This window comes from Dipodomys spectabilis, unplaced genomic scaffold (assembly GCF_019054845.1).
Source record: "Dipodomys spectabilis isolate Male_0828 unplaced genomic scaffold, ASM1905484v1 ptg000273l, whole genome shotgun sequence".
Classification (NCBI taxonomy): domain Eukaryota; kingdom Metazoa; phylum Chordata; class Mammalia; order Rodentia; family Heteromyidae; genus Dipodomys; species Dipodomys spectabilis.
In genome coordinates this window covers 6,316,568-6,335,371 of record NW_024870950.1, presented here as the reverse complement: position 1 = coordinate 6,335,371, position 18,804 = coordinate 6,316,568, and the positions used below count along the sequence as shown (strand labels likewise).

The following is an 18,804-nucleotide window of genomic DNA, read 5'->3' as shown; positions in this document are numbered from 1 at the left end:
TTTTAATTCTTCACCAAGAGAAATGATGGTTGAGGTAACAAATACACTAAGTATCTTAATTTGATTATTACACAAAGGATACAGGTACTGAAATGATCACATTGCACGTCATAAATTTGTAGTTATATACCCATTAGATAATTTAAAAGTATCTGGTACTAATGCCTCATGACTGTAATCCTAGCTACTCAGAACTAAGTTTGTGACTCCTCCAAAACAACCATCAAAAGCTGGAAGCATGGCTCCTGTGGTAGAGTACCGGATAAGTGTGAGTTCAAACTCTGCTACTGGCAAGAAAACAAAAAAGGTTAAAAATAATTGGGGGGGGGGGGGCCGCAATGAGACAAAGAGAAATTGGTGCCCTGCCTGTAGTTAGAAGGCAGTAGAGGATGGGAAAGCTTCGGAGCTCTGTGACTAGAGGGGCCATGATTGGCTGGCCACGGCTGGTGGTCTACAGGGGAGGAGGTGAGCTCTGGGACCTTCAAGGCGTGCGCACTTTTGGGTGTCCCACTCACTTGACTGCTTAGCCCCTGAGCAGCGAGCCTCTATCTTCATGCATCAGAACCAGTATCTCATCTGCAAAGACACAGACTGGGTGGGTCTGTGCCAGAAAAATCTGTGTCTGTTTCCTCATTTTCCCTGTCTACTGTGCTCCACTCTCTTGAGTTTCACTAAAAAGTGAAGGATTTGAAGGTCCCTGGGATATTGAGGTCTTGGCAAATCTTCCCTCTTCTTGGCAGAATGAGCCCTCCTTCAGTGAGCCGGGGAGATGAGGCTCTCACAGAAACTGGGTCTAGCACTTTTTTTCTAAGAACGTTGCCTCTAGCCTGTGGAATTTGTTAGAACATCCATCTAACCTAGGCCACCATGTGTGCAGGCAGCTTTGACAGGTGAACTGGCGTGGGAAATCCCATAAGAAGTTAGCAGAGCATGATCTGTGCTACACAACCTGCCGAGTGTGGACATCTCTCATCAGTTGGGAGGAGGATGGCTGTGCTTGTTAAGTGTAGCTTCTTAATAAACAACAGCATCCCTTCCCAAATATGGGGACCAGAGCCACGTGTAAGACTCTGGACTCTACAAGGTTGTATCCTTGAAGTTTGGAGTCCACTCATCGCATAGACTCTTGAAAAGTATTAAATTGTAATCCAGAATGAAGATGAGCCATGCTAGGAGGTGGTGAGGATTAGGTGCCAATAAGCCCATCTTTCCTATTCTAGTTGACCTGTTAATTCACCTGAATCCATGCATTTTCCCCGGGGAGCCTGTGATTCCCTGAAGCTATCTCTGATAGTAAAAAGTATTTTTTTTTCCTAAGCTGTGAGTGCTGGGGCCTCACATCTGTAATACCTAGCTATTCAGGAGACTGGAATCTAAGAGGGTCCCATTTCAACGCCAGCCCAGGCAGGAAAACTTGTGAGACGCTTTTCTCTGAGGAACCACCCAAAAGCCAAAAGTGAAGCTGTGGCTCAAGTAGTAAAGAGCTAGCCTTGAGCATTAAAGCTCAGAGACAGCACCCAGGTGCATGCTCACACTCGCGTGCTCTCTCTCTCTCTCTCTCTCTCTCTCTCTCTCTCTCTCTCTCTCCCTTTCTCCCCCTCTCCCCCCTTTTTCTCTTTCCCTTTCTCCCCCTCTCCCCCTTTTTCTCTTTCCCTTTCTCCTTCTCTCTCTCTTCCTCCCCCCTCCTCTCCCTCCTTCTCCTCCTCCCTCCCCACCCCCACACAATTTTTTTTCAGAAGTCTGCAACTGTCATCAAGTTCCCCAAGGGGTTTATGATCTCAGCAGGTTTCCCTGGATGATACGCTGCTCGTAAGCAGGGACCCTATCTCATTCTGTGTCTTACAAACATACAGCACAGAACCCTGCCCCGACACTCACTAAAAGCCTGCCCTCTTTACCAGTGGAGTTTGGGAACTTCTCAACTTGAAGACTTTTCAGTATCAACATGGAACTATCAGTTTGTATTCTTTATGAGAGCTGCTTAAACCAGAGAGGCTTCAGCATTGCAGTAGAGCTTACATTTATTTGTCTTGTTATACATGAGACCAGGTTGTTAGAAGATATTAAAGCCATTGCTTGTCTCTAAATGTTTTGTAACTTAGCTCAGCTGGTGTTTTTCCTTATGTTCTCCTAACCTCTACCTACTCCCAGAGTAAGGAGGAAGACATGACCTGGCTCAGAAGAGGTGAGAGGAAAATGTGCTGTTAGATCCTTGTTTTCATCGCGAAGGCGAGTCTTGAAAGACGGAATGCCAAGGAAGTAATGGACTCTAACCAATTGACTTTTCTTAGCCAGAAGAACTTGGCCTGACTGTTAAAAGTCCATTTTAATATTATTTTCAGGCCCACTAGTGGGTGTGGGGGATATAATTGAACAAAGTGTTTACAGTTGTACAGGCAAGAATCCATGTGAATGGTACAGTCAGTAATTGTTTAAGCTCATGGTGTGTCGGCCAAATCTTAGAACTTCTTTCTGTTTGGCATCTGAGTGCACAGCTGGAGGTATGGGTGGGGCAGAAGGGCAAAGAGAGAGGAAGCAGGGGGAAATCCCTGGGACAGTGCACGCAGGTGTGGTCTACACAGGTGGTAGGATCTGGTTGTCCGAGGAGGTCCAAAGTGTGGATGCACGGAGGGCTTGTAGGTATCTTAACCAGGCTTCATAAACCTATATGCTTAGGTGCTTCTGGTGAAAGGGAAAAGCTGAGACACAAGTCCCACTCAGCAGTTTACTTTCCTACTTTGCTATCTGAGCCTTGCAGACGTTCTTGGAGCCGGATATGTATATATAACAAAGGTGGCGCTGAAGTGGTGAGAAGCCTGCCTTCTCTTTCCTCTCCAGGCAGGACTCTCTTGTAAGGTCTGTTGGTGGGATTACATTTATGGCTCTTTAGGAAAAATCATGCAAGCTTGGAGTGCAAAGCTTTGGAAGCTGGTGTGAAAGGGAGGTAAGAAGAACATAAATTCCTGGTAATGGATCTAGGGGCCACACAGTGAGCATGCTTCCCACCTCCGCTCACACGCACACACAAACCCAACCCCAGTGTCTGGATCCTTCGAGTTCCCTTTAGGGATTTTCCTCTTTGTCTCCTGGGGATTTCTTGCCTGTTAAAATTTCATATGTTGAACCATTACTTTTTTTTTCCTTTTTTTTTTTTTTTTTCCTGGGGACAGAGTGGGTATAGATGAGAAGAGGCAGGTAGATAAAAGTAGTTACTTAAACACACGTGGGGGCAGGACTTCCAGGTTTGGAGGCCAGATTAAGATGCAGAGGAGCATGCGAGGTTGATGATTATATTTCGGGAGAGTTAATTGATGGAAGGTGAAGGCAGACAAAGAACTGCTGCTTACTGCCTTCTTGAATCCCAATCAGGAATTATGATTAAAGTCGCAGCGAGACAACAGAGGGCTGATGAATTGGTGGCTTTTTTTTTTTCCTTTTTTGCCGTCATTCACACTTGATTGACTTCAACCTTTCAAGTGCAAAAGTCTCTCTTTTCCATTATTATTCATAGCCATCTGAGTTTTTCTAATTAAAGTGTATGAAAACAATTACTGATCCGTCGTACTGAGTCTGTTAGAGGGAATGTCTGCCTTACTGTAATGCGTATAAAAAGCCCACAGTTTTCTATAATGATGTGCAGCTGAGGTGTTAGATAATTTTATTCTTTTTTACTCTGTAGGGCTTTTTTTTTATTTCTCATGATTCATTTTTCATAATTCCTAAAGATCCCAGGAAAGGCCTGGTCCTGCAGCTACAGCTGAGAAAGGAGGTTGGGGGGAGTCTTTTTTCCTTTCCCTCCCCCACCTCGTACCCCCAACCTCGTGCTCCCCCTCAGCTGAGGACTATAAATTAATCGGTGACCTTTCACTTCTTGGATTCCCACTGGACTCCCCAACCACAGTGGTCAGAAATGCTTTCTATTAAAAAGAAAATAGATGGAATGGGTTTGGCGATCTCCACTCCATTCCTAACGATTCATCAGCAGCTAGCCCTAACCAGCTGCGCGCGAGCTTTGTGTGCACGCTGGTGTGATGGCCGTGGAGCAGGAATGCCTTGATCCTCACGTTCACCTGCTGCGTACCTGCTCTTCGTCAGTGTGGGGTTCTTAGGCCCTCCTCGCCAGTGCCTGTTGCTTAAGTTTTACACCTCTTAGCATCTGGGCTGTGGAAAGCATTCTAACCCCCATCAGCATGGTGGGGGTTCTCTTTCTGGTGTCAGTGGCCGCAGTTATCTGGGTCCCTCTAGTTGCTGAGTCTCTGGCTGCTCAGACCTTCCTAGTGTACGTGTCAGCAGGCCATTTGAGCAATTAACAGGATCTTCAAACTATAAAAGATTAACAGTATTTTTTTTTTAAGTACTAGTTTTGAATTGAAAAAAATCCAGGTGCTCCAGCCTGTGCAACAGAAAGGAAGCTTTCTTGCAGGAGGGTCACGTTTGATGGGAGCACTGGGCCTCACGTGGAAGGGACAGTGGGGACCACAGTTTGCGTTCTTGTAACCTCCCGGTCAACCCAGGTTTTCCGGCTGTCATTAGATAGGAGAAGATTTCATCCTCACTGGGAACTATCATTGCCACCTAACCCTCCTGCCTCACAGTGTGCAGAGGGACACTGCTTCTTTTTAAATGAAGACCTTTGCACCTTACATGGGATAGTGAGGAGGGTTTATGGGCAAATGCTACCTTGTCAGAACAGCATCTGGTCACACAGCGGGACAGCCTAGAGAAAAGTTGGAGGCTCTGACCTAACATGGTAGCTACTCAGGTCCAAGCTAATGCTGGACTCATTCTACTAGGGTACAGAGGCCCGGGTCTTAGGGGTGGGCTACCCTGTTGTTCAGTGCTGGGCAGGCCTCCCATGAGACCAGGGTCGCTGTGTGGATGTTCCCTCTGGTTTTGTGTACCTCAGGAAAAGAGTCCAGGAGAAACCCTGGCTTAAATAAGCCATGAAAACTGCTTGTTTGTACTCGATAGCAGCTTGTAAAGGGTTACAAAATGTTGTTTCCTGGAAAATCTGCCAGTGTGTCTGCATGTCCTTAGCCTTCCCTTTGTTCTCCTCTCCTCCGTACCCTTTACTTCCCTCTTACTCCCCTCCTCTCCTTGCCTGAATACATTTTGAAAACAGTACTACAATGCTCCCTGCTTCAAGATTACAGTGTACTTTACTAGGTATGATTTAATTAGGGCCCTTATTATGTTTTCAGCAGCTTAAGGTGGGCCTTTCAACTTATCTACCTAATTGGTTGCACAAGAAGTTTCACAGCCCGTGACAAAACATTGTCAGTGATCAAAGTCAAAATTCTGCATAAAGGAAAAATATTAATAATAAGATTATTCTTCAAGTGTGCACTGCTAATTATGTCCAGAATGTAACCGTAGAAACACTTTTGACTGATGTGAGCTTTGTCTAATAAACATGAATCTTCAGTGAGCTATGAAAAGTGACACCTCGAGCTTTACACTGGTGAAGGCTAATTTTGCTTATTAACTAATTTTTTAAACCTTTCCTGTTTCCGTGCCTCTCTCCTCCCCAGTTGACTCTCCCTGTATCTCTGTGTCTTGCTTCTCAGGTGACCACCCCCGAGATGGTGATGCCCAGCAGCATGTTCCTCCCTGCAGCCGTTCCGGACCGAGACGGGACTTCCAATCCTGAAGAGGCGGGAAAGCAGCCTGGTTAGTATCATTCCTCCCAGGCCAAACTGTGCATGCGGCCAGGGGCCAGGAATTCCTTACAATTACGAATTATACAGATGAGGGTCACTGTTGTCAATTAATGTATGTTCTAGTTCTTGGGAGTCCGCTTGCATATTATTCGTGTGGTTTAAAAGTCAGAGACATCTGTTTGAGGACCAGTGGGATGAGCAGGATTTGGGTGTGGCTGAGTCCCATAGACTATGTACTTAGTGAATAGGCAGAGACTCATTCAGTAGCTGCAAGCACCCACCCACCGTCCTCAGCTGTTAAGCGCCGCGTTTCTGAGGACGCTGGGGCAGCTGTCTTTGCACAGAGTTCCTTGAGTCTTCTGGTACTGACTTATGATGAAGTGGCTAGGTGCACTTAGAAAGACCTTTGCCAGAGGCATACTTGTAGGTGCCGCTCAGTAGCTCCTAGCCAGATGGGTCATTAGGCTTCTGTGAAGCTGTTCCAAGTCTTTCCACAGGCATCTAAGGCTGAAATTAGGAAGGGTTCAGCCATACGTTGTGGCCCATCCCTCTTCTTTGTGATTTTCCCATATTAGGCAGTAGCAGACAGATGACCTGAAAAGGGCCAGTGTACTTATGAATATGATGATCTCACTGTAGAAAAGAAATTTAATGTATTTTGATAACTGGCCACTGAACGTTCATCACTTATTGAATAGAGTGACAGTCCAAAGTTACATTATAGGGACTGAGGTGTATTTAAGTAGCATTATTAGTGAGACTCTGGGTTTGATCCCTGGCACAGGGGGTGCGGGGGGGGGGTGGTTCAGGGGAGCAGAGAATTCACTTTATAACAAGAAATAGTGCCTAAAAAAGAATCCAGATTTTTCTTATACTACAATGGACAACCGTTCTTGTAAATTCTTTACCCATTAGGACTGCATTGATTTACATACTTTGCAATTCAGATCCACTGTGCTAAATCCTTATCACATAAAAAATGAACATAAAAGGGAAAGCCCATCTAAGATCAGTAACTTTCAAATTAGTTCTTGAGAAAGTGAGTATTCTGAGCCAAGCAATTAGATACTATTTAGAAGACTGTTAGATCTATGATATGGCATAGGTCTATTATGAATTGGAACTTCTGCTGTCCTTTTATTTCTCTCTGCTCATGTGCTTCTTTCTGGGTGATAATGTGTACTCTGTTGGCTCTGTGGAGAGATTCAGGCTGGGCACTTCCTTTATTCATAAAGCCTGGCTCGGTCACTGGCTCTGGATGCCACCTGGAAACAAAGCCTTCTTTATCTTTGGGCTTGATGTTTTCTTTTTACAGACACTTCGGAGGATCTGGGAAAGAGCATCTTACCCTCTGTGAGCACAGAGCACAGTGGAGACTTGAAACCCTCTTCTGCTGAGCCCGGCTCTGTGAGAGAAGACTCAGGCTTCCTCTGCTGGAAGAAGGGGTGCAACCAGGTTTTCAAAACTTCTGCGGCCCTTCAAACCCATTTCAATGAGGTGCATGCCAAGAGGCCTCAGCTGCCCGTGTCAGATCGCCATGTGTATAAGTACCGCTGTAACCAGTGCAGCCTGGCTTTTAAGACCATTGAAAAGCTGCAGCTCCATTCCCAGTACCATGTGATCAGAGCTGCCACCATGTGCTGTCTTTGTCAGCGCAGTTTCCGAACTTTCCAGGCTCTGAAAAAACACCTTGAGACAAGCCACTTGGAGCTGAGTGAGGCTGACATCCAGCAACTCTATGGTGGCCTTCTAGCCAATGGAGACCTCCTGGCAATGGGAGACCCCACCCTGGCCGAAGACCACACCATAATTGTTGAAGAAGACAAGGAGGAGGAAAGCGACTTGGAAGATAAACAGAGCCCAACAGGCAGTGACTCTGGGTCTGTCCAAGAAGATTCTGGCTCTGAGCCAAAGAGAGCTCTGCCTTTCAGAAAAGGCCCCAATTTCACCATGGAAAAGTTTCTAGATCCTTCTCGCCCTTACAAGTGTACTGTCTGTAAGGAGTCTTTTACGCAAAAGAATATCCTCTTAGTGCACTACAACTCTGTCTCCCACCTGCATAAGTTAAAGAGAGCCCTTCAAGAATCGGCAACGGGTCAGCCAGAACCCACCAGCAGCCCAGACAACAAACCTTTTAAGTGTAACACTTGTAACGTGGCTTATAGCCAGAGTTCCACTCTGGAGATTCACATGAGGTCTGTGTTGCATCAAACCAAGGCTCGGGCAGCCAAACTGGAGGCTGCCAGTGGCAGCAGCAACGGGACTGGGAGTAGTGGCGGCATCTCCCTGAGCTCCTCCACGCCAAGTCCTGTGAGCACCAGCAGCACTAACACCTTTACCACCACCAATCCCAGTACCACTGGCATCACTCCGAGCCCCAACTTGCTGAGCCAAGTGCCCGCCGAGAGTGTGAGTGTGGGGATGCCAGCCCTGGGGAATCCCATCAGTGCCAACATTGCATCCCCTTCAGAGCCCAAAGAGGCCAATCGCAAAAAGCTAGCAGATATGATTGCATCCAGGCAGCAGCAGCAGCAGCAGCAGCAGCAGCAGCAGCAGCAGCAGCAAGCACAGACATTGGCCCAGGCCCAGGCTCAAGTTCAGGCTCACTTGCAGCAGGAGCTGCAGCAGCAGGCTGCCCTGATCCAGTCTCAGCTGTTTAACCCCACCCTCCTCCCTCACTTCCCCATGACCACTGAGACTCTGCTCCAGCTGCAGCAGCAACAGCACCTCCTCTTCCCTTTCTACATCCCCAGCGCGGAGTTCCAGCTCAACCCCGAGGTGAGCTTGCCTGTGACCAGTGGGGCACTGACACTGACAGGGACGGGCCCAGGGCTGCTGGAAGATTTGAAGGCTCAGGTTCAGATCCCACAGCAGAGCCACCAGCAGCTCCTGCAGCAGCAGCAGCAGCAGCAGCAGCAGCAGCAGAGTCAGCTCTCTCTGTCTCAGAGTCACACTGCCCTCCTTCAGCCAGGTCAGCACCCCGAAAAGAAAAACAAACTGGTCATCAAAGAAAAGGAAAAAGAAGGCCAGAGAGAGAGGGAAGGTGTGGAAGGAGGAGAGGGCAACACAGGGCCAAAGGAGCTGCTGCCAGATGGCGTGAAGGCCAAAGAGAAGAAAGAGTTGGCGCCGGGGGGTAGCTCTGAGCCATCCATGCTCCCGCCACGCATCGCTTCGGACGCCAGGGGGAATGCCACCAAGGCCTTGCTGGAGAACTTCGGCTTTGAGCTGGTCATTCAGTACAATGAGAACAAGCAGAAGGTGCAGAAGAAGAACGGGAAGGCAGAGCAGGGAGAGAACCTGGAGAAGCTCGAGTGCGACTCCTGTGGCAAGTTGTTTTCCAACATCTTGATTCTAAAGAGTCATCAGGAGCACGTTCACCAGAATTACTTCCCCTTTAAACAGCTCGAGAGGTTTGCCAAACAATACCGAGAGCATTATGATAAACTGTACCCTCTGAGGCCGCAGACCCCAGAGCCGCCCCCACCTCCGCCCCCACCCCCGCCCCCACCACTCCCTGCGGCACCGCCTCAGCCAGCATCCACGCCCGCCATTCCCGCCTCAGCCCCACCCATCACTTCGCCTACCATTGCCCCAGCGCAGCCCTCTGTGCCACTCACCCAGCTGTCCATGCCCATGGAGCTGCCCATCTTTTCCCCACTGATGATGCAGACTATGCCACTGCAGACTCTGCCGGCCCAGCTGCCCCCTCAGCTGGGCCCCGTAGAGCCGCTGCCTGCTGACCTGGCCCAGCTGTACCAGCATCAGCTTAACCCAACCTTGCTCCAGCAGCAAAACAAGAGGCCTCGAACCAGGATCACAGATGACCAGCTCCGCGTGCTCCGGCAGTATTTTGACATTAACAACTCCCCCAGTGAAGAGCAGATCAAGGAGATGGCAGACAAGTCCGGGCTGCCCCAGAAAGTGATCAAGCACTGGTTTAGGAACACACTCTTCAAAGAGCGGCAGCGTAACAAAGACTCCCCTTACAACTTCAGCAACCCACCCATCACCAGCCTGGAGGAGCTCAAGATCGACTCCCGGCCCCCTTCGCCAGAACCTCAGAAGCAGGAGTACTGGGGGAGCAAGAGGTCTTCGAGAACGAGGTTCACGGACTACCAGCTGAGGGTCCTCCAGGACTTCTTCGATGCCAACGCCTACCCAAAGGATGATGAATTTGAGCAACTCTCGAATTTACTGAACCTTCCTACCCGAGTCATAGTGGTGTGGTTTCAGAATGCACGACAGAAGGCCAGGAAAAACTATGAGAACCAGGGAGAGGGCAAAGATGGAGAGCGGCGTGAGCTTACCAATGACAGATACATCCGGACGAGCAACTTGAACTACCAGTGCAAAAAGTGTAGCCTCGTGTTCCAGCGCATCTTCGATCTCATCAAGCACCAGAAGAAGCTGTGTTACAAGGATGAGGACGAGGAGGGGCAGGATGACAGCCAAAACGAGGACTCCATGGATGCCACAGAGATCCTCACGCCCACCAGCTCGTCCTGCAGCACCCCGATGCCCGCACAGGCTTACAGCGCCCCTGCCCCGGCAGCCAGTACAGCCCCCTCTGCTTTCCTGCAGCTCACAGCAGAGGCCGATGAACTGGCCACCTTCAATGCAAAAGCAGAGGCGAGTGATGAGAAACCAAAGCAGGCTGAACCTCCTAGTGCACAGCCAACCCAAACCCAAGAAAAGCAAGCACAACCAAAGCCAGAGCTGCAGCAGCAAGACCAGCCTGAGCAGAAGCCCAGTGCGCCCCAGCAGAAGCTTCCGCCGCTGGCTGCCCCGCCTTCCTTACCACAGCCTCCTCCCCAGGCAGCGCCCCCACAGTGTCCCCTGCCCCAGTCCAGCCCCAGTCCTTCTCAGCTCTCTCATCTGCCCCTCAAGCCGCTCCACACGTCAACTCCTCAACAGCTGGCCAACCTACCTCCTCAGCTAATCCCCTACCAGTGCGAGCAGTGTAAGCTGGCCTTCCCGTCCTTCGAGCACTGGCAGGAGCATCAGCAGCTCCACTTCCTGAGTGCACAGAACCAGTTCATCCACCCCCAGTTTTTGGACAGGTCACTGGACATGCCTTTCATGCTGTTTGACCCCAGTAATCCACTCCTGGCCAGCCAGCTGCTCTCCGGGGCCATACCTCAGATTCCGGCGAGCTCTGCCACGTCTCCTTCTACGCCAACCTCCACCATGAACACGCTGAAGAGGAAGCTGGAGGAGAAGGCCAGCGCAAGCCCTGGCGAAAATGACAGCGGGACAGGAGAAGAGCCTCAGAGAGACAAGCGGCTGAGGACCACTATTACCCCGGAGCAGCTAGAAATTCTCTACCAAAAGTATCTGCTGGACTCCAATCCAACTCGAAAGATGTTGGATCACATCGCGCATGAGGTGGGCCTAAAGAAACGCGTGGTGCAAGTCTGGTTTCAGAACACCCGGGCTCGAGAGAGGAAAGGACAGTTCCGGGCTGTGGGTCCAGCCCAGGCCCACAGGAGATGCCCTTTTTGCAGAGCTCTCTTCAAAGCCAAGACTGCCCTCGAGGCTCATATCCGCTCTCGTCACTGGCACGAAGCCAAGAGAGCTGGCTACAACCTCACTCTGTCCGCCATGCTCCTGGACTGCGATGGGGGGCTCCAGATGAAGGGAGATATTTTTGATGGAACTAGCTTTTCCCACCTTCCCCCAAGCAGTAGTGACGGCCAGGGGGTCCCCCTTTCGCCTGTGAGTAAAACCATGGAGTTGTCTCCCAGAACTCTCCTGAGCCCTTCCTCCATCAAGGTGGAAGGGATCGAAGACTTTGAAAGCCCCTCCATGTCCTCGGTGAATCTGAACTTCGACCAAACCAAGCTGGACAACGATGACTGCTCCTCCGTCAACACGGCAATCACCGATACCACCACGGGGGACGAGGGCAATGCGGACAACGACAGCGCGACGGGAATAGCAACGGAGACCAAATCTTCTGCACCCAGCGAGGGGCTGACCAAAGCAGCCATGATGGCGATGTCGGAGTATGAAGATCGATTGTCATCTGGCCTAGTCAGCCCAGCCCCAAGCTTTTACAGCAAGGAATATGACAATGAAGGTACAGTGGACTACAGTGAAACCTCAAGCCTTGCAGACCCCTGCTCCCCGAGTCCGGGCGCAAGCGGGTCTGCGGGCAAATCTGGTGACAACGGGGATCGGCCTGGGCAGAAACGTTTCCGCACTCAGATGACGAATCTGCAGCTGAAGGTCCTCAAGTCATGCTTTAATGACTACAGGACCCCCACCATGCTGGAGTGCGAGGTCCTGGGCAATGACATTGGACTGCCAAAGAGAGTCGTTCAGGTCTGGTTCCAGAATGCCCGGGCGAAAGAAAAGAAGTCCAAGTTAAGCATGGCCAAGCATTTTGGTATAAACCAAACGAGTTACGAGGGACCCAAAACAGAGTGCACTTTGTGTGGCATCAAGTACAGCGCTCGGCTGTCTGTACGTGACCATATCTTTTCCCAACAGCACATCTCCAAAGTTAAAGATACCATCGGAAGCCAGTTGGACAAGGAGAAAGAGTACTTCGACCCAGCCACTGTCCGTCAGTTGATGGCTCAACAAGAGCTGGACCGGATTAAAAAGGCCAATGAAGTCCTGGGACTGGCAGCTCAGCAACAAGGGATGTTTGACAACGCCCCTCTTCAGGCTCTTAACCTTCCCACGGCATATCCGGCGCTCCAGGGCATTCCTCCTGTGTTGCTCCCGGGTCTCAACAGCCCCTCTTTGCCAGGCTTTACTCCATCGAACACAGGTGGGTCCTTCTCCAGAAGATTGGTTTCCCGTGCTCCACGGGAGTTCAGTATTGTTACGTGATCACCACCCCTGCTCTGAGTGCCGGGCAGGGAGGAATCTTCCCACTCAGCTTCTGTAGGAGCAGCAGGGCTGCAGTTCCCAGTTGCCAGTCTCCCCCAGGCCAGCGTATGCACGGGCTCTTTGCCCCTCTAGTCTGGAGATGGCAGCTCCTGGAGCGAATAGTCTCCTCCAAAACTACTTCTCACACCCTGTGTTCAGTACCATAACCACAGTGTCTATTAATAGGGAAGAAATAAGGTATATTAATTTCTAGGGGATTTTCAAGCAGACCATTCCATTTGGTTCTTGTAGACATGCTGATCCATCTAGGTATTCATTTCAGCAACAACAAGAAAAAGGACAACAACAAAACTGAATAGCCTAGCTAATTCTGCATTGCACCCTGTGGAAACTGGCCCAAGAGAATTTGTCAACTCTTTGCCCTCACCTAGGGTCCTTGCCATCTTTTTTTTTTTTTTTTTAGAGGAGATCCTCTATGGCCGACCTGCTATCAGGAAGGAGCTCCTGTGTGCTGGTTCCTGGAGGTTCTTCTAGCCAGAACGGTGGCTCTGTTCATCTCCCAGGAGACTATGCCTCTCTGTTTGACCAGGAATCTTGTATTTGGGCAAGATGGTTCTTAGTTTTGACATGTACATGTAGAATTTGGGGATCCTCAGTCACTTACCCTGTCTCTTCTTCCTCTTTCCATTTAGAAGCAAATACTTGGTACTTTTTATATTCTTACTTACTAGGGAGTTTTGCAGTTCTTTCTCCACACCTTTCTTGTTTCTCCCTGTCTGGATCCAGCTGTCTTTGGTAAACTGGGTCTTCCCTTCTGGGGCCCTGTGAGGATTAGGCATAAGGCTAACAAGTCTGCCTCCCTGACCACTCACCAAAGGAGAGGCCTGGCTGCCTGGCCTTCCCAGGAGCTCAGCTCTGGTTTCTGGTGGACTTAATTCCAACTTGTGCACTTTGGGCGCTGTTTCATAGAACATGAAACTGCTGCTCCCAGTTCCTATCCAAAGAGTAAGAGAGCATTAAGACATAGATGTCAAAATAAAACAAAAGACATTGATGTCATTGCACATATGTGCTAGCAAGATGTCACACCTCTCTGAGGTAAAAGCCAGCTAGACATAAGCCAAGCAACAAGCCATAGAACATGGCCACGCACTGAATTGTCCTTGCAGTTCAGGTCCTTGGCAGAGGGACTTGGGAAGGCCCAGCGTATCGTGGTAATGTGAAGAAAAGAAAAGAAAAAAAAAAGTAGAATCAGAATGTCTGATCTATTCCCCTTGTTTTACAGATGAGAAAACTGAGGCCCAGAGAGGTCAAGACCATTCAGCAAGCTAGGGTAGGAGCCAGAGCTCCCACCCAGGCCTCCGGGCTCCCAGTGCTATGCTCCTTCCACAACACCCAATATGAGCCAGTCAGTCAACAGGTATATGCTTAGTGCCGCTCAGGTTCTGACCAGTTAGGAGTGGACTTCAGATAGAAAGCTATGCTCTTGTTCAAGGCAGCCACATGTGTCCTAGTTACTGTCACCTGCACTGGAGGATAGCTCTCAAGAGTACTGGAATGGGAGGGAAGGAACTTGCATTTATTATATGCCAAGCCCAGTGCTAATTAAGCTCTTCCATATGGCCTTTGTTTAATTCCTGTAGCTATCTCTTGTGGAAAACTGAGGTTCTAAAGGCTACACACCTGCTGTGTGTCAGCCAGAACCTACATGGGGGTCAAGCTGACCCCAGCGGTGCATAACTTAGGTCTCCAAAGGATGACATACCATGCTCAAGTTCTGATCTTATACATCAGAAAACCAAGGTCACCGAATCATTGGGAGACTGTGTGAGCAATTCTGTCTCGTATGGCTAAGTGAAGAGTTCGGTAGTTCAGCGGTTCAGTAAATGTCTCTTAAAATTTGAGTCTCTTATCTAGTCTGACAGTTGAACATGCACAGTTAGTTTAAGCCTTTCTGACATGAGTCTTACTTTTAAGCCATGGGGGGATCTGTAGATATTACTTCCTTGCCCTACAGACATTTTGGCTCTGACCCAATGCTTCGAACCTGGAGTGGGCCCATTGTCTCTTGGTGAACATAAAGTCATGTCCCGGACTTAGAATTATAATCCCCTCTGTCTCTGCCTCGCCTGGGCCCATTTCCCCAATCAGCCTCTGAATTCTTCTGGTCAGTCAGTCATCTTTGGTTTTATTCTCCGACATATACATGGAACAGACCAGCAATTCCCTTTTCTTTTTTTTTTTTTTAGAAGAGATGAGCCAAGCCCTGCATTGGGTATCTAGTGTGAGTGGATGTTTTCCTAGGATTGGCAGCTTAAAGCAACCTTCACTCTTTTCATCTGGAAGCTGAAGTTTTTTAGTCCAGTGAACCTTGTGCCACTTGAGCTGGAAATCAAGTCTTCACCCATACTGGAGCTTTAGCATGCCCCCAGTCAGGATAGTGTGATGCTGTGAAATCCCTACCTCAAACTTTCTGGCAGAAGGTAGTCCAGATGAAATCTATTGAGGGACTATTAGACTTTTTCTCTTGGGCTGAGGTTTGAACTGAGGGCCCCATGCTTGGGAGGCAGGTACTTTGCCACTGAGCCACGCAGCCATCCTTTTTCTACACTTGTTATTTTGAGATAGGATCACAATCCTTATTTTCTACTTCCTGATGTAGTTGAGATGACAGGCATGTACCACCGTGTCCAACTTCTTTCTTTGAGATGGAACTTCAAGCATTTTTTGCTCAGGCTGGCCTTGAACCATAATCTTTCAGATCTCAGCTTCCTGAATAGCTAGAATTTCAGGTGTAAACTACATTAAGCTGAGAATTTTTTTTTTTTTTTGTACTTTGGTGTCCTGTGAGATGGGAGGGCTGTGTACTATCTAGTTCTGGGGATGTGGTAACTGTGGAGGTGTTCCAAGGTCTGCACATTTCTTGACTCCTGGTTTTCTCAGAATCTCATCATGCAGCACTCTAACCATTCATGCCCCCTTTGAACCTTTCTTGCCCAAAGCATGGTGTGCTCTCTTCCATCATTCTGGAACCAGACTCCATCCAGGAGATAGCCATAAGGTCAGGGAGGATACTAGGTGAAGGCTTTTCAGGAAGTGGTAGATGGGGATTAAGCATGATAAAGAATGGCTGTAGTTGGTGTGGTGACCATACACAGTGGCAGCAGCGGAGGGAGGCTGTGATGATCTTGGGAACCCAAGGGTGTCCTCACCTCAGGCTATTCTAGCATTGTTCTCCTTTTCCTATGGCTGGTTTTGGACGCATCTGCAGCCCCAGTGGCTGCACATGGCCCCCTGGGGGCCCTGTGGTGTTGGTGGTGGTGGTGATGGTGGTGCTAATAGTTTTATTCAGCTGATCTGCCCCAAGGCCCTTGAGCAGATTTCCCTGAGTAGGTTGTTTCTAAGTCTTCCCAAGCCCTTGCTCAACATTCCCTCCCATCTTTTCTCCACTTTCCTAATGCAGTTGTTGAACTGTGGCGATGGAGGTCAGAGAGAAAACACATAGGCAGCACCTACTTCGTTTGCTCCTGTGACCTTAGGGCCTTGGCAGGGTTCTTGTGTTGGCTCTCTTCTCTAGACAGCTTCTAGTGGGCCCTTTTGCTATTCTATTTCTGTGGCACTTTGATGAAGGCCTTTGGTTCAAATGAGTCCCAGCTGGAAGCAGCCACTTTTGGGGCCTCCAGACTAATCACATTGGGCAGAGAGAACAGTATCTGGGAAGACACGGCAAGGAAAAGGTGTACTCGTGGGTTCTTGGCTCGAGGGTTCGGCCCCGTTGGGCAGGAAGGTGTTGAAGGTTGCTTAGCCAGACAGGGAAGCGATGCGAGTTGGTGGAAACACTCCCCCCCGTCCCAGAGCCCAGTGGGGTACTTCTCCGTGCCATACTGGTTTCAAAAGGATCCTTTTGAGTTTTAAACTCTGACCTCGAAGACTCCGTGCCCGTGATCACACGAGTGAAAACGTCTTGGGCGTCAGCCTCCCCGGCCTCGACTGACCTGTGATTTCTCTTTCTTCTCTCCATTCCTTTCAGCTTTAACGTCTCCTAAACCGAACTTGATGGGTCTGCCCAGCACAACAGTTCCTTCCCCCGGCCTCCCCACCTCTGGATTACCAAATAAACCGTCCTCAGCGTCGCTGAGCTCCCCGACCCCAGCACAAGCCACCCTGGCGATGGCCCCCCAGCAGCCCCTCCCGCCCCAGCCGCAGCCGCCGCCGCAGGCGCAGCCGCCGCCCGCCCCGCCGTCGTCCGCCCCGCCGCCGCCCGCACCTCAGCTCCCGCCACAGCAGCCGCCGCCGCGGAAGGACAAAGACAGTGAGAAAGTGAAGGAGAAGGAAAAGACACACAAAGGGAAGGGGGAACCCCTCCCTGTGCCCAAGAAGGAGAAAGGCGAGGCCCCCGGGGCGGCGGCGGCGGCGGCGGCGGCGGCCACCATGTCGGCCCCGCTCCCCGCCATGGAGTACGCGGTGGACCCTGCGCAGCTCCAGGCCCTGCAGGCCGCCTTGACTTCGGACCCCACGGCGTTGCTCACGAGCCAGTTCCTTCCTTACTTCGTCCCCGGCTTCTCTCCTTACTACGCCCCCCAGCTCCCCGGCGCCCTGCAGAGCGGGTACCTGCAGCCCATGTACGGGATGGAGGGCCTGTTCCCCTACAGCCCCGCGCTGTCGCAGGCGCTCATGGGGCTGTCGCCCGGCTCCCTGCTGCAGCAGTACCAGCAATACCAGCAGAGCCTGCAGGAGGCCCTCCAGCAGCAGCAGCAGCGGCAACTTCAGCAGCAGCAGCAGAAAGTGCAGCAGCAGCAGCAGCAGCCCAAAGCAAGCCAGACCCCGGTCCCCCAGGGGGCTGCTTCCCCAGACAAAGACCCTGCCAAAGAATCCCCCAAACCAGAAGAGCAGAAAAACGCCCCCCGAGAGGTGTCCCCCCTCCTGCCGAAACCCCCCGAAGAGCCAGAAGCGGAAAGCAAAGGCGCGGACCCCTCCTCCACCCTCTGCGACCCCTTCATCGTTCCAAAGGTGCAGTACAAGCTGGTGTGCCGCAAGTGCCAGGCGGGCTTCGGCGACGAGGAGGCGGCGAGGAGCCACCTGAAGTCCCTGTGCTGCCCGGGCCAGCCGGCGGCGGCGCTGCAGGAGATGGTGCTGCGCGTGCCCAGTGGTGGCGGCGGCGGCGGCGGCTCTGGTGGCGGCGCGGGCGGCGGCGGCGGCGGCGGCGGCGGCGGCAGCGGCGGCGGCGGGTACCACTGCCTGGCGTGCGAGAGCGCGCTGTGCGGGGAGGAGGCGCTGCGGCAGCATCTCGAGTCGGCCTTGCACAAACACAGAACAATCACGAGAGCAGCGAGAAACGCCAAAGAGCACCCTAGTTTATTACCTCACTCCGCCTGCTTCCCCGATCCTAGCACCGCATCTACCTCGCAGTCTGCCGCTCACTCAAACGACAGCCCCCCTCCCCCGACGGCCGCCGCCCCCCCCTCGTCCCCCTGCGCGCCCCCCGCCCACGCCCCCCCCAGGAAGTCTTGGCCGCCCGTGGCCCCCCGGGCTTCAGCCGCGAAGCCCCCTTCTTTTCCTCCTCTCTCCTCATCTTCAACGGTTACCTCAAGTTCATGCAGCACCTCAGGGGTTCAGCCCTCGATGCCAACAGACGACTATTCGGAGGAGTCTGACACGGATCTCAGCCAAAAGTCCGACGGACCGGCGAGCCCGGCGGAGGGTCCCAAAGACCCCAGCTGCCCCAAGGACAGTGGTCTGACCAGTGTAGGAACGGACACCTTCAGATTGTAAGCTTTGAAGATGAACAATACAGATGAATTTAAATAAAAAAAAAAAAAAGAATTAATAACAAACCAATTTCAAAAATAGACTTAACTGCAATTCCAAAGCTTCTAACCAAAAAAACAAAAAAAAAACACACACACACACACACTAAAAAAACAAAAAAAAAAAAAAGAAAAGGAAAAAGCGTGGGCTGTTTTCCCATATACCTATCTATGCCGGTGATTTCGCATTCTTGTCTTTTCTCTCTTTTCTTTTACTATTAAAAAAAAAAAAAAACGACATAAAAAGACACACCCCCCCGCCACCGACACACCCAACCCTGTTCCATTGTGTCCTTTCGAAGGTACTATTGGTCTCGGGAAGAAGTCCGCAGGGCCTCCCCACTGTCTTTGGAGCTTAAACCCTTGTATATGTGCCCCCCTCCGCCCCCCCTCTTCAATAAACGCGCACCTTGAGAGCACAGAGGAGCCCGGCACGCACGGTATGGGAAAGCACTCCACCCTGCACCCGTTGCAAATCTCTTGCTATCTTAGCATTC

General features: G+C 50.8%; 1 protein-coding gene across 1 annotated transcript in view; it reads left to right on the top strand.

Annotated features, from left to right (window-relative positions):
• Positions 1-18,347, top strand: part of Zfhx3 (zinc finger homeobox 3) — a 167,236-nt gene extending 148,889 nt beyond the window's left edge. The window contains exons 10-12 of the mRNA XM_042700802.1: positions 5,568-5,670; positions 6,976-12,438; positions 16,531-18,347. Coding sequence (XP_042556736.1) covers positions 5,568-5,670; positions 6,976-12,438; positions 16,531-18,272 — 7,308 coding nt within the window. The 3' untranslated portion in view covers positions 18,273-18,347. The remainder of the gene's footprint in view (positions 1-5,567; positions 5,671-6,975; positions 12,439-16,530) is intronic.
• Positions 18,348-18,804: the final 457 nt, after the last annotated feature.